General features: G+C 48.4%; 2 protein-coding genes across 4 annotated transcripts in view; one reads left to right on the forward strand and one right to left on the reverse strand.

The window, feature by feature from the left end:
• The first annotated feature begins 2051 nt into the window (after nt 1-2051).
• Nucleotides 2052-10620, forward strand: MTHFD2 (methylenetetrahydrofolate dehydrogenase (NADP+ dependent) 2, methenyltetrahydrofolate cyclohydrolase). Its single transcript, XM_081200970.1, has 8 exons — nt 2052-2515; nt 4137-4321; nt 5838-5960; nt 6128-6280; nt 6362-6469; nt 7132-7224; nt 7588-7713; nt 9558-10620. The coding sequence occupies exons 1-8, from the start codon at nt 2067-2069 to the stop codon at nt 9695-9697; spliced, it is 1377 nt and encodes a 458-aa protein (XP_081057096.1). The 5' UTR covers nt 2052-2066; the 3' UTR covers nt 9698-10620.
• Nucleotides 10532-13923, reverse strand: part of SLC4A5 (solute carrier family 4 member 5) — an 84237-nt gene continuing 80845 nt past the window's right edge. For all 3 annotated transcript variants that reach the window (XM_081200918.1, XM_081200920.1, XM_081200919.1), the window contains one exon: nt 10532-13428. In XM_081200918.1, the coding sequence (XP_081057044.1) occupies nt 13263-13428 (166 nt within the window). In that variant the 3' untranslated portion in view covers nt 10532-13262. The remainder of the gene's footprint in view (nt 13429-13923) is intronic.

Raw genomic sequence — 13923 nt, forward strand, 5'->3', positions numbered from 1 at the left:
TGGCACCTGGATGAGAACCAAAGTATTTTCCATCTCAAAAGAATGGCCAGACTGCCCAGGTAAAGCTATCAGTAAAACCTTATCAGGTATCCTGGCAGAAAGGAGAGAAGCCACAAAATCAAATTTCTGTCATAGACTGCCTCTTTCTGTGATTTATATTTGATGCTTTTAGTGCATAATCTTTGGCTAATGGGTTGGGCAACGTCTATAAAGGGGCTTGCACTCCTTTGTTCGGGGTCTCTCGCCTCCCTGCAAGGAGGTGGGGAACCCTGTTGCAATAGAAAAATAAAGTCTGCCTTGCTTTCACTAGATCCTGCCTCCAAACATCCTTGTCTGACTGATCATGGACTTATGGGACTCAAGAGTCCCTTGGGGAATTGGGCAGCAAAAGCCAACCCCCCATTTTTCTACAACAGTTTCCAGACCCTTGATTATATTGGTTGCTCTCCTCTGCACATGTTTCGGCTTGTCAACATCCTTACTAAATTGTGGTGCCCAGAACTGGACACAGTACACGCTAGCAAGGTTATGCTTAAAATTCTACAAGGCAGGCTTAAGCAGTATGTGGACCGAGAACTCCCAGAAGTGCAAGCTGGATTTCGAATGGGCAGAGGAACCAGAGACCAAATTGCAAACATGCGTTGGAATATGGAGAAAGCTAGAGAGTTCCAGAAAAACATCTACTTCTGCTTCATTGACTACGCAAAAGCATTTGACTGTGTCGACCATAGCAAACTGGCAAGTTCTTAAAGAAATGGGAGTGCCTGATCACGTCATCTGTCTCCTGAGAAATATCTATGTGGGACAAGAAGCTACAGTTAGAACTGGATATGGAATAACTGATTGATTCAAAATTGGGAAAGGAGTACGACAAGGCTGTATATTGTCTCCTTGCTTTTTTAACTTATATTTAATTCATCATGCGAAAGGCTGAACTGGATGAATCCCAAACTGGAATTAAGATTGCCGGAAGAAATATCAACAACCTCAGATATGCAGATGACACAACCTTGATGGCAGGAAGTGAGGAGGAATTAACCTTTTAATGAGGGTGAAAGAGAGCACAAAATATGGTCTGAAGCTCAACATCAAAAAAACTAAAATCATGGCCACTGGTCTCATCACTTCCTGGCAAATAGAAGGGGAAGAAATGGAGGCAGTGAGAGATTCTACTTTCTTGGGCTCCACGATCACTGCAGATGGGGACAGCAGCCACGGAATTAAAAGACGCCTGCTTCTTGGGAGAAAAGCAATGACCAACCTAGATAGCATCTTAAAAAGCAGAGACATCACCTTGCCAACAAAGGTCCGTATAGTTAAAGCTATCGTTTTCCCAGAAGTGATGTATGGAAGTGAGAGCTGGACCATAAAGAAGGCTGATTGCCGAAGAATGGATGCTTTTGAATTCATGGGCCTCTTGAGAGGCCCATGGACTGCAAGAAGATCAAACCTCTCCATTCTGAAGGAAATCAGCCCTGAGTGCTCACTGGAAGGACAGATCGTGAAGCTGAGGCTCCAATACTTTGGTCACCTCATGAGAAGAGAAGACTCCCTGGAAAAGACCCTGATGTTGGGAAAGATGGAGGGCACAAGGAGAAGGGGACGACAGAGGACAAGATGGTTGGACAGTGTTCTTGAAGCTACCAGGATGAGTTTGACCAAGCTGCAGGAGGCAGTGGAAGACAGAAGTGCCTGGCGTGCTCTGGTCCAGGGGGTCACGAAGAGGCGGACATGACTAACGGACTAAACAACAAATGCCTTTCCTTGACCTGGACCCTCGACTTCTGTTGGGGCAGCTTAGAATACCGGTAGCATTAGCTATTTTTGTACCGAGAACTAAACACACAGGAAGATACGCTACTAAAGCTGTGATAAAAAACTCGCCCCGTCTCTTGGACCCCGCAGTGGAAACTTCCCCCTTTCGGAGCAAAAGAAAAGAGAAGGAAGCGCCGCCCGCGGGGTTTCCTGCCTGCACAAGCCACGGCCACGCCCCTTCCCTCAGATCGCTTTATTTCAGGACCTGTAAACGCGCTCTTCTTTCCTGAGTTGGCCAATCAGGACTTTCGATGGGCGTTTCAGCCCGCCCCCCGGATCCCGCCTTTCCCGGGTTGCATCAGCCTTTCCCTCCGCCGCTTACAGTAGAAGCCACGGAGCGCTCCTCGGAAGCCCCCCGCCCTGCATTGGCGTCATTCCCGGCCGTCGCCCAATCGGGGCAGCCGCGACTCTCCCCTCGCCGGATCGCGTCATTCCCCTTTGCGGCCAATGGCGGCGAGGCCGGCTTGGGAAAGGGGGCGGGGCGGAGCCTTTATAAGGCCTTGCTCTGGCGCCGCGGCCGCTTCCTCGCCCCTCGCTCTTCGCCCGCCTTGCCGAGCGCCGTCGCCATGGCAACCGCCTCCGCGCTCCCGCTCTTCCGGATCCTGGCCCGAGCTGCCTCGGCCGGCCCCGCCGCCCCTTGCTGCTGCCCGCGCCTGCCCGGCCCGCGGGGGACTCGCAGGCTGCACCTCACGGCGCCCAGGTAGGCGGGGGGGGGGGTCGTCTGTCGGGCGGTGGAGCCTCCCTGGCCGGGCGCAGACTACCTGAGGAGGAGGAGGAGGAGGAGGGTGATAATGGCCAGTCCGAGGGTTCCCCCTCTCTTTCCCTGCTCCCCCCCCCCCGCGTGTCCCTGGCTTCGCCCGGCCGCCGCCTTGGGAGAGGAAAGGGGGCAGGAGGGGCTGGCGGCGACCCCCCCCCGCGACCCCCCGGCCCATCTCTGCCGCGCTGCTTCCCTCGGGGAGCCCCTCCCGGGCGGGCGGGCGGGCGTCGTGGCGCGACTCCCCCTGGCGGCGGCGCGGAGGGCGGCAGGCTGATGAAATCGCCCCGGCCGCTTGCATGGCTCGGCCCGGAGCTGCTGCTGCTGCTGCTGCTGCTGCTGGCACGGAGTCCCGGGAATGCTTCAGTATTATGGGCATCGGAGGCGCAGGGGCGCCCCAAGGCTTCCAGGAGCAAAGAGGTGGAGGTGCAGTGTGTTGTGTAATGGTTAGCGTTGGGCCAAGAGACCCGAGGTCACTGCACTCCCCGGGGGGTAGCAGCCACTGTCTCTCAGCCCACCCTCCCTCGCAGGGTTGTTGTGGGAGATTATACGAGGAGGGGGAGAACCACATGCGCTGCCTTGAGCGCTTTGGAGAAAAAAAGGTGGGCTATTAAATAAATACATAAATAAATAGTCGTTGCCTGAAAAGGAGTACGGAATCCTGTCCCTAGAAACCTGCTGGAGTGGAGGGTGCGGGTCCCAAGACGTTCAAGGGCAAAGTGTGGAGCCGTAATTGGGAAAGGGGCACCTGTCATCTTTCTCTCTCCCTGGTGCTCTTATCGCTTGAGGAAGCCTGGTCTGCTTGCATGCAAGATAATATTCTGCAGAGCGCAGTTGCACCTTCCCCACTTCATGAAAAACAGCTTTGAGAACTTGGTTGGTGTTGGGAAAACAAGTTTCCCAGGCACTTTTTGAGATTCTGGAAGTTTGAAGAATGTGCAAAAGGAATGTGTAAGAAAGATGATCTCTTTCCACAGCAGATTTGCCCTGTGGGTATCAGTGTACCTGATTCACCAAGACCCATGGCATGCTAGCCAAAACCCCAGCATGGTTGGCTCACAGTAGCGGCAAGGGGGTTTCCTGCCTCACTGCAGCAAGAAGTGAAACTTGCTTCGGAGGCTGCACCAAAATATACTCCATTGTTTGCACAGAGATAGTAGCTTGAGTAAAATGCTTTTGCCTGAATATATTTAAATGTTCTTCCAAATGGGCTCTGTGAAGTCATTCTACTGATACTGCAGTGGCAATTGCATGTAGAATTGGGCATTTTCAGTGCCTCTGAAGTTATGTAATGCCTTTGTGGCAGTTGTTCGTGTGAAGTTTTTAGCTCCCTTGCATTCTTGCTCCATTTTGCCAACTGTTGGCTGTAGAGCGCATGCATTCGGCTGCCCCCCCCCCCTGTCCTTTAGTTAGGCTCCTGCCTCCCATGAGTTCTGTGAACCTTTAAGTGTTGGGTCAGATAGCCTGGGAATAAGTGTAAGCTGCTCTGTGGGAAAGTAATGAATTTCCAACAAGACACTACTAAGCTTTTTGGGGATCAAATGCTTTAAAAACTCTCTGCTTGCAGGAATGAAGCAGTTGTCATTTCTGGGAGGAAGCTGGCACGGCAGATCAGGCAAGAAGCCCGTCATGAAGTGGAGCAGTGGGTTGCAGATGGAAACAAAAGGCCCCATCTCAGTGTGGTTCTAGTTGGTGAAAACCCTGCCAGTCACTCCTATGTCCTGAACAAAACCAAGGCTGCGGCTGATGTAGGTAAGTCTTTCCTGGCCAGTGTCTTCTGCAGTATTAGTCATTGCACTATTGCTGGCAGAAAAAGGGTCTCAGATGAGTGTCGGTCCCCATAACTCAGCTTGGTTTGTCTCTCCTCCTGACCATCTCCTGGAGCTGGCTCAGCTGCTGCTTCAACTGCCCTTCGTTTTGAGCAGTGTAACCTCGCCTTAACCTCAGGAATACTGGCTGCAAGTGGTTCCCAGGGTTTAAAAGAGGCATCCTTCCTGGCCCTACCTGGGCACACCCAAGACTGAACCTGGGATCTTTTGTATGCAAAGCAAGTGCTCAGCTGCTGAGCTACAGGCCTCTTCTAAATTTTGGGCAGTGAAGGGGCTGGGGTGCAGACGGGTGTGCCTTTCAGCTGTATGGCAGACTGCAGCAGGGTTTGGCCAATACACTCTCTCCACAGTCCACTTAATTTTGGTTTCTCTGGTTTCTGCCATCTCACCCCTAATGCTGCTGCTCTAATAATCCTGCTTCACTTTTGTGTCAGTAATTGTTTCAAAGCTTGAGGTGGGAAAGTAGGACTTGAAAAGTTTCAAGCCGAAAAATGCAGCAGGTGTTGCCTCTTTAGTACTTCCTGCTACTATGGTGGTATTAGTAGCAACAGCAGAGATCTAAACGCTTTAAAACAATATTTTGGGTTGCTGAGCTTTGTCAGAACTCTGTCTAGGCAGCAGTTGGCTTTTGGGGCTTCACTCTAGATGTGACTTTTGAGTGGAAAATGTAAAAGGAGAAAGACCCCAGGGCTTGGCAGCCACTTGAGGTTTTCATTTCACTGGTCAGATTGCAGTTACTGGATCTTCACTGCCTCATCCACTCTTGCACTCTTGCTGTAGTTTGACATGAGGACAGTGGGCCTCATGTATCCTAAAGAATGTACACAACATTTTTGCACTGTTAAGCAACTCTGGTATTCATAGCTTCGTTTAGCTGGCTCCAGCAGTTCCCTTGCATAGTTTGCAAGCCTGCTAAGTGTTTTGGGAGGGGAAGTGCTAACCAGGGGCAAAAGGCACAGGCTCACTGTCCAGATGTAGGATCATATATAAAGACACTTGTGCTTCACCAACTCATGGACAATGTCACAATTAAAAGCCCTTCCCCATAGTCCAGGACACTTTTCACTAGAAAAGCCAAAATGGGGTGTTGCTCACTGCATCTATTATTTCTTTTGCTTCTTCAGAATACTTTTCTAACAAACATTGCAATATCTATTGTATTCTGCATTTCCATCTGGATCTGTTCTGTATCTTAATTTTGTGTGTGCTGCTGTTTGCCTATTGTGTTCCTTCTCTCCTGTATTTTTCCTCCGTAATGACTTTTTAAAAAATTGTAAATGGCTTTGGACCGGGATTCTATTTGATTTCTCCCCTCCTGCCCCACAAATAAAACAGAATAAAGTTTACACTGGAGCCATTCCTTGGCTTATTCTCATGAAGTATGGTTTACCAACTTCAATCGTCTTTTGACCCTCTTTCATCACTTTTGGTACTTGTAGGAATCAGCAGCGAAACGATCCTGAAGCCAGCCTCCATCACTGAAGAGGAGTTGCTTGATTTAATCAGCAAGCTAAACAATGACAGAAATGTAGATGGCCTCCTGGTTCAGCTCCCTTTGCCTGGTGAGTGCCGTGCTTTAGGAGAAGCTCTTCATCCAGCATCCCTAGACACAGACCCATAAGTGTCAGCTTCTGATTTCCCCCTCCGTTCATCCTGTTCCTGGGATTACATGCATCTGACTCCTTGCACTAAAATCTCTCTCTCCCCCCCCCCCCACTTTCCCCTCCAGAGCATATCGATGAGAGGAAGGTCTGCAATGCTGTGAACCCAGAGAAAGACGTGGATGGCTTCCATGTGGTGAATGTGGGCCGGATGTGCCTTGACCAATACTCCATGCTGCCAGCGACACCTTGGGGCGTGTGGGAAATCATCAAGAGAACAGGTAGGTGTTTGTGTGCAAATACTGCTGACCTTGAGTCGCTTGAAAGAAGGCAGACCCTGACTTCTGTGTGCTGTGTTGCAGGGATTCCGACCCTCGGCAAGAATGTGGTTGTGGCTGGACGGTCAAAGAACGTGGGGATGCCCATTGCCATGCTGCTTCATACGGATGGGCGGCACGAGCGCCCCGGAGGTGAGGGTCTGGGGGGCCTTCAAGTGCAAGCTGCTTTTCCCAGGGATTCTTTTCCTCTTGGTCCACTTTCCTGGTGAGACGGAGGCTTTTATGATCTTTGCAGGAGGCAGCAAGTCATGTTTGCTGCGAGTTCTTGTCACTGTGTGGCCCCAGACTGACAGGTCCACTCTGATACTGCCTCTTGCTTGCCTGGATAGAAAAGGGTGGGGGGTGTTGCAGGGGTGGGGGCTGCATGTGCAAAACTGGCTTTTACAGTACAAAGTTAAGACCCACACTGGTCACTCCACCCACTGCCTGCATGTTGCCCATATAACCCTTGCGTTATATGGAAGGTGTGCCTGCCCCACATTTTCCCTTCAGCTGAAGCCTTTAACTCCGAATTGTTAAACTGTTGTTGTTTTTTAATGCGCTTTTTCTGGAGGCGCTGGGAGGTCTTGCTGGACCTCTTAGTGGGAGTATACAAAGTAATCAAACCCAAACTGTTTCATGAGGCAGGTGCGAGGAGTGCAGACTCTGTGGGTGGTAGGAGCATGTGGCGAATTGCCAGATGAGATGCAGCCCCATTCCACCTCCCTAGCTGCCACTTGCCCTTCTGAAGGCTGTTGGAGGCTTCTGCCAGGAGGCCCAGTGTGTCCTGTTCTCACTGTAACTTTTCTCTTCAGGGGATGCAACGGTAACCATCTCTCACCGCTACACTCCAAAGGAACAGCTCAAGCAGCACACGATTCTTGCTGACATTGTGGTTGCAGCTGCAGGTAAGATTCTGCGTGTCTTCTTTAAGAAAAAGAGCCTGAAAGCAGAAGCCCTTGAAGAACACGGCTGCCATTCCTGTAGTGGCCATGCTAAGAATAACTAGGAAGGCTTCCGCTAGGAGTCTGAATGCTGACGCTTCTGCCTGTGGAATTTCACATGCTGCTTCAAGCAGATGGCTACTGGCTTGCAGTGGCTGCCCTATGTTATGATGGATGGCAGGCACCCTTTGTCAAGCTCTTGGGCTTTGTCCTGTGGATGTCTGCCTGTGGCCGCATTAAATGAAGATTGGTAGCTGCCTTAAATGTTACATGCCGAAATGAAAGTGAATGAATTAAAATGTTAACCCCTGAAATGTTGCTTTGCAGGCATCCCTAATCTGATTACAGCCGATATGATCAAAGAGGGAGCTGCGGTTATTGACGTTGGTATAAACCGAGTCCGGGACCCTGTTACTGCAAAACCAAAACTTGTTGGAGATGTGGATTTTGAAGGTAAGCAGGGGGCTTTGTATTTGGACCCCCAGTCCTCACAGTGTCTGATCTTGCCTTGCCTTAGGCCACCTGACGCCATGCAGCTGTTTTGGGGTACGCCTCCCATCCATCTTGCTCTGACTGGGGCTGATGGGAATTGTAGTTCAAAACATCCTGAGAGCGCCGGGTTGGGGAAGGCCGGGTTAGGCAGATAGGCTCCTGCTGTCTCAGCTATCCTTGGGAGGGTTGCAGTTTTGAACGAGCTGCATAGCTTCTCCTATAAGGCAGTGGGCTAGCTTGATGCAGAATATATCCGGTTACTTGATATCTTACATAAAAAAAGATTGTAATTCTTCCTTGTAACTTCATCCTGCAACTTCTGGATGGAGCAGCTGGTGGGCTGCGAATTTTGAATCTGGTGCGTGCTCTTGGCATCACGGAGTGGACTCTTGCGTGTGACCTTGTTTCAGCGAGTAATGGCAGGAGTTCAAATTTCTGAAAGCTTTAGCACATGCAGCTCTTGATACTTAGCTAACGTATTAAGACAGTTTGCCCGGCAGAGAAACACCTAGATCTGGCCAGTTTTGTTGTAATGTAAGGATGGGCAGCTGCCCAGAACTCCTGCTGAATGTACACCACTGTGTGGTTTGGGGCTTCTGGCAAAAGGGCGTGACTCCCTTTCCACTGTTGCCCTCGCAGGACTTCTCCTACCAATTACTCTGGCTGATAATATGGAAATACTTTTAATTATGGAAGGCATCTAGAATGGAGAATATGAGGGGTGCAGGCAGTGGACTTTGAAGGACACTGTAGCTCCTTAGGGTTTGTTTGTTTTTTTGGTAAAGGTTAATAAGGATTCTGAGCCTCTTATAGGACAAGGATACAAATTATGGGTATGTTATCTCACAATGCTAACTTTTAGATATTTTGTTTTTGTTTTATTTGGCAACTAGCATGGAGACAAAAGCTCAGCAGTCTCTGAATCTGGGAGAGGTCTAGAGTGGCTTTCCAGTGGTCAGGGGAAGTGGCAGTAGTGCTGTCAGCAGCACCTGTGGCTCTTACTGTGCCCTGCTTGGTCCCCTTGCCCCAACATTCACACTGTTGTGTCACCACAGCCTTTCCCAGCCCAGATTTCAGGATTAGCTTCTTTGGGGCAGCCTCCCTCTGCACCCCCCCCCCATCTTCTGTGATGCCTCTCTGCCTGTGGAATACTCTCCCCATGGAGACTTGCCTGATGCCTTTGTTACATATCTTTAAGTGCCAGGCGAAAGCATTCCTCTTCTCCCAGGCCTTTGGCTAATTAAACAATCTATGGCCTTTTAAACTGTGTGTGTGGGATTGTTTTTGTCTGTTACTATGGTATACATTTTTATGTTATATTGTAAACTGCCCTTTGATCCTTGGGTGAAGGGCAGTACAGTGGTGCCCCGCAAGACAAATGCCTCGCAAGACGGAAAACCCGCTAGACGAAAGGGTTTTCCGTTTTGGAGGTGCTTCGCAAAACGAATCTCCTATGGGCTTGCTTCACAAGACGAAAATGTCTTGCGAGTTCCTGCAGGGTTTTTTTCCTTTCCCCCCGTTTTTCCCAAGCTGCTAAGCCGCTTATCAGCTGATCCTAAGCTGCTAAGCCGCTTAACAGCTGATCCACTAAGCTGCTAATAGCGCTAAGCCGCTAATGGGCTTGCTTCGCAAGACGAAGAGACTCGCGGAACGGATTCTTTTTGTCTTGCGAGGCACCACTGTATAGAAATACAGCAACAATTTTGTCCTTGATTCGCCTCTGTCCTGCTTGCAGCCTCCTCCTAGGGCTTTTGACACTTGTTTTCCTTCTGTGCTCCATAATCTCCTTTCCTCCTTTCCTCCAGGTGTGAAGCAGAAAGCCAGCTACATCACTCCAGTCCCTGGTGGGGTTGGGCCCATGACAGTTGCCATGCTCATGAAGAACACCATCATTGCTGCAAAAAAATTGTGGCGGCCTCAGGAGCTGGAAGCCCTAAGTGCCTAATGCTGGACTTCCTAGGGGCAAGCAGCAGCAGCAGCATTCCAAATCTCTTCCCAAACACAGCCTAAGGGACAATGCAATATTTATTTATTGGCTGAAAGGGCATCAGAGAGTCTCGCTCTGGAGTATTTATTTTAAAGCATTTTTTTTCCAAGGCAAAAGGGTCCAACATGATACATGATTCCGATCATTTAAGCGTCTGCGTTTATGTGCAGGAACCAAGCTTGAGGTTAGGATAGAGGGGAGTGATTGTGCTATCTCTCAAACCCAGTAGGAAGCTGTAACTGAGGGCCAAGTGTGTGTGTACATTGTACAAAATGTCTTAGTGTGTACAGTGGTGCCTCACAAGATGCAAAACGCGCAAGACGAAAGAGTTTTCCGTTTTTTGAGTCGTTCCGCAAGACGAATTTCCCTATGGGCTTGCTTCGCAAGACGAAACATCTTGCGAGTTCTTGCGAGTTTGTTTCCTTTTTCTTTAAGCCGCTAATAGCCGCTAATAGCCGTGCTTCGCAAGACGAAAAAACCGCAAGACGAAGAGACTCGCGGAACGGATTAATTTCGTCTTGCGAGGCACCACTGTACATGGTTCAATTTCAATTCACCAACCTCTGCTGAACCCAGGAGATACTATGTTATCTGCTAGGATTATACCACAGCTATTCTGGAGTCAGATGTTGCTATTTTCTACAAAGCCTTATTTGTATGACCTTTTGAAGCTCTTGTAACAAAAGTTCTCAGTTCCTAAACATTTTTTTTGAAGATGGAATGGACTCAAAAGCTAGACAGTATTTTGAGATATAGTGTTGTGTTAGCCTGCAAAAACTTGGGTGAAGTTCGCTGTGCCTGTTTAAGCTTGCTTGCTATTTACATGGGCTGTTACTGGAGCTTGGAGGTTGCATCTGAATAAAAGCGATTCACATAGCACATTCAAATGTTTGCATTCCAATGTGTGCACTGACAAGGGGGATCTTAATTGTGCAGCAGCCGAAGAAGAATAGTAACTCGGTGGTAAAGCGTATGTATTGTGTGCCAAAGGTCCCAAGTAGTATCCCTGGTATTTGTGTCCCCAGGTTTCTTTGAATACCAAATCTCCGTGTGACCCATGTGATTTTTTTGCAGTCTGGTAAGAGTCCCATTTTTTGTGACACTTGACATTTCCAATATGTGACTACATCTGATAACGCACTATTACTCTCTCTCTCCAACCTGGTGCCTTCTAGATATGTGGTCAACGGTGCCCATCAACCCCAGCATCATCCAGCTATGCTGGCCATGAGTCATGGGAATTGTAGTCTAAAGCATCTACAGGGGCACCAGGGTGTGGAATCCTGAATTACAGCACCCAAGTCATTTTAGATGGTATAAATCTGAGAATCCTTAGCAAAATACTGAATTGGCTCTTGAAGATGAACATGATTTTCATGAGCACAACACAAATGGAAGAGGTTCAAAAATTTATTAGACTATAAATGTTACTATAGTAGCAATGTAATAGCTCTGGGGCTGAAAATCTTTTGCTTTTGAAATTGTGTGTGTGTGTGTGTGTTTGTAGTGGCACTGAGCACTGCAGTGCTAAGTAGCTGATGGTGGGAGTAATAGATTTCACAAGCCCAGGTGCATGAAACACTTGGCTTCCACAAACAGCCTTTTGATTTACAAATCCTGCTAAAACTTTATAACAGTATTGTTAAAGCAGCCTCTACTAAGCAGTACACAGTAGTGGTACAAAATAAGTAAGGAAAATATACAAGGCTATGTTCAAGTTCAAGTTGTTCTTGCAGCCTTCACTGGCTTGGCACCTTCCAATGGTTTAGGAATCCAAATCCTACGAACCTCCACTAGCCTGGCCACTCTACAACGGACTGATGGGGCACAAGTTTCAGGGAGGCTAAGTTAATTCTATTTAGAAGTTGTTGCCCAGGCATAAAACACTGTTTTGTTGAATTTTGTCCAACAGTTAATGGGTACTTGATTGACATAATATGATAAATAGGATGCTAGATTCAAGTTTTTCTTTTGTTTTGACTTCAATATTTACAAAGTTACAAGGAAATCACCATTAAGTTCACACAGGTTCAAACCAGGTGCAATATTTAGCAGGCCAGAATATTCTGTACATAAAGAGTCCTGCTTTAGAAGTAAAGTATCCTTTCCAAAGAAAATATCAAGTCTTTGAAACTGCACAATAGGGAAGAAATGGTAACTGAAATTTTTTTGATTCCAATATGTTTTTTTCTGACAAGTAGAAGGAATGATCTTTAAGCCAGTTAAGGCCAACAGCAATCAGCAAACTATCTCATAGCTTGACAGCCAGGTGACAAGCCACACACTCACATTTCTGTTGTAGATCACCTTTTTCTGTGACACGTGTGTGATGCTGTTTGGGTGGTCCTTGGCTAAGGGACAATTTCTAAAGCCTTTAAAAGTTCTTGTGCTCCTTTTATCTGGGTCCTCACCTCCTACTGAGCGGGGGGGGGGGGCTTCTGTTGCAACAGAATAATAAAGATCTGCCTTGCTTTCACTGGATCCTGCCTCAGCTCATTCTTCTCTTGACCAATAATAGCTCAGTTGGTAAGAGCAATAGTGCAGATAATGCAAAGATTGCAGGTTCAGTCCCTGTATGCAGCAGCTGCATATATTACTACACTGCAGGGGGGTGGTCCATTCCAACTCTATGATAACAAACTTGGGGGACTTAAGTCCCTTAAAAGGGATGTTAGGCTGTTAAAGCCCACCCTCCAATTTCTTGGGGACAGTGGTATTGGCACATACTGAGGGAGGTATCTCATGGCACTATGGTTGGCCAGGGATGCCATGCTGGGAACCCCCAGCTCTTAACAGAAAACACTCATTCACTAAGGGCTTACCCACATTTCCTCGTGTTCAGATGGCGAAGGTGACCATTCTCTTGGAACCAGCTTGGGGCCTTCATGGTAAATGCACAAACAACCAGCATTTCTCATGAAGGAATTCCACAGGAGGTGTCTCCTTGGGCAAATTGTTGAGAGTCATCAGAAGTCCAAATCTGCTTTGCTGCAACTGGAATCTGTGGCTCCTCCGCCTTCGTCAACAAGCTTGTGCAGCATTCAGATAAATGATACGTCATTTGAAGATGGCAGTAATCCGGCTCCTCCTGCCTCTGCAATACTATGGTTGATAGTGAGAGAGAGGCTTTTTCTACAGGAGTGGAAGGTTTAATACACTTAGCTACAAAGTGAATAAAAAAGCTACTGGCTCCACTGAGAGATGTCCTACTGAAATCCATGAGCCTTCAGAGGAAAAGACCAGCAGGTCCAATTGGAAGGAACTGCTGCAGACCACAGGGAAGACACCCAAGTCCAAAAATGATACTGTTCATCCATCCAAGGAGCTCAAGTTCTAATAAGTTCCTTTGTTCCCACAGACTTTTAAAGTCCTATTTCCATGTTGCTTGGATGGATCTTAAGCTGGAGATCTAGGGTCATCATGGCATGTGACCAAGCAGGATGGAATGTCACAAATTGTCTAATTTTCTGATGCTAAATGTGTATATATATATCTACATACAAAGGACCCCCCATTCCTGGGACTATAGAGTGGTCTCGCTGCCCATGTCCCGGGGGTGCTTCTCTGTGTCAGTGTCTTCATAATCTGACTCCATCTCTATCTTCACCTGGGGCACAGCACAGATGGGATTTCGAGAGTAATTAAATGCAGGAGAAGACGGGCAGGAAATCTTCAGGTGAAGTGTAATACTGGAAGAAAAGCAGAAAAGGGGATTAGTTGGTCAAACCATTGCAGCCAAGGAATTCTATTCTATTCTACCCAGGCCTTGCTGTCCCTCTGCCTGTCAGCTCATCATGCGGCACATCTGAACAAACCCCCTTTCCACCCCTCTCTTGCGGACCCTGAAGGCTCACGAAGCAGCTGCAACCTGGTGCCCTCTTGGCTCCCTGGTCCACAGTTCCAATCCTTTCTCATCTTGCCACTTCCTCCTAGGCTGACCATGGTGGCGGTGGCAGAGTTGGGTCCAGCCCTGCTTTTTGGCTTGGCCAAAGCTGCCCTTTGTTTCACTGGGTGCTGCTCTTCAGTCCATTGCTTGCTTTGCTCCGCTTCCTCCGGCCATCCTGTGCCTTGGCCAGTCTCTCTGCATCTCTCTCTGACTTGTTGCACAGGCTCTCTCCTGACTCTGAGGACAGCGGGCTTCCTTCCAGTTGCCTCACTGTCATTGTCCTTTTCCTCATTCCTTC

The sequence above is a fragment of the Podarcis bocagei genome (assembly GCF_964188305.1).
Source record: "Podarcis bocagei genome assembly, chromosome: 7".
Lineage (NCBI taxonomy): Eukaryota > Metazoa > Chordata > Lepidosauria > Squamata > Lacertidae > Podarcis > Podarcis bocagei.

Coding starts and splice junctions, on each gene's coding strand:
- MTHFD2 (XM_081200970.1), top strand. CDS start 2,067: ATGGGCGTTTCAGCCCGCCCCCCGGATCCCGCCTTTCCCGGGTTGCAT. Junction 2,516..4,136: donor CTGCACCTCACGGCGCCCAG/GTAGGCGGGGGG, acceptor CTCTGCTTGCAG/GAATGAAGCAGTTGTCATTT. Junction 4,322..5,837: donor CAAGGCTGCGGCTGATGTAG/GTAAGTCTTTCC, acceptor TGGTACTTGTAG/GAATCAGCAGCGAAACGATC.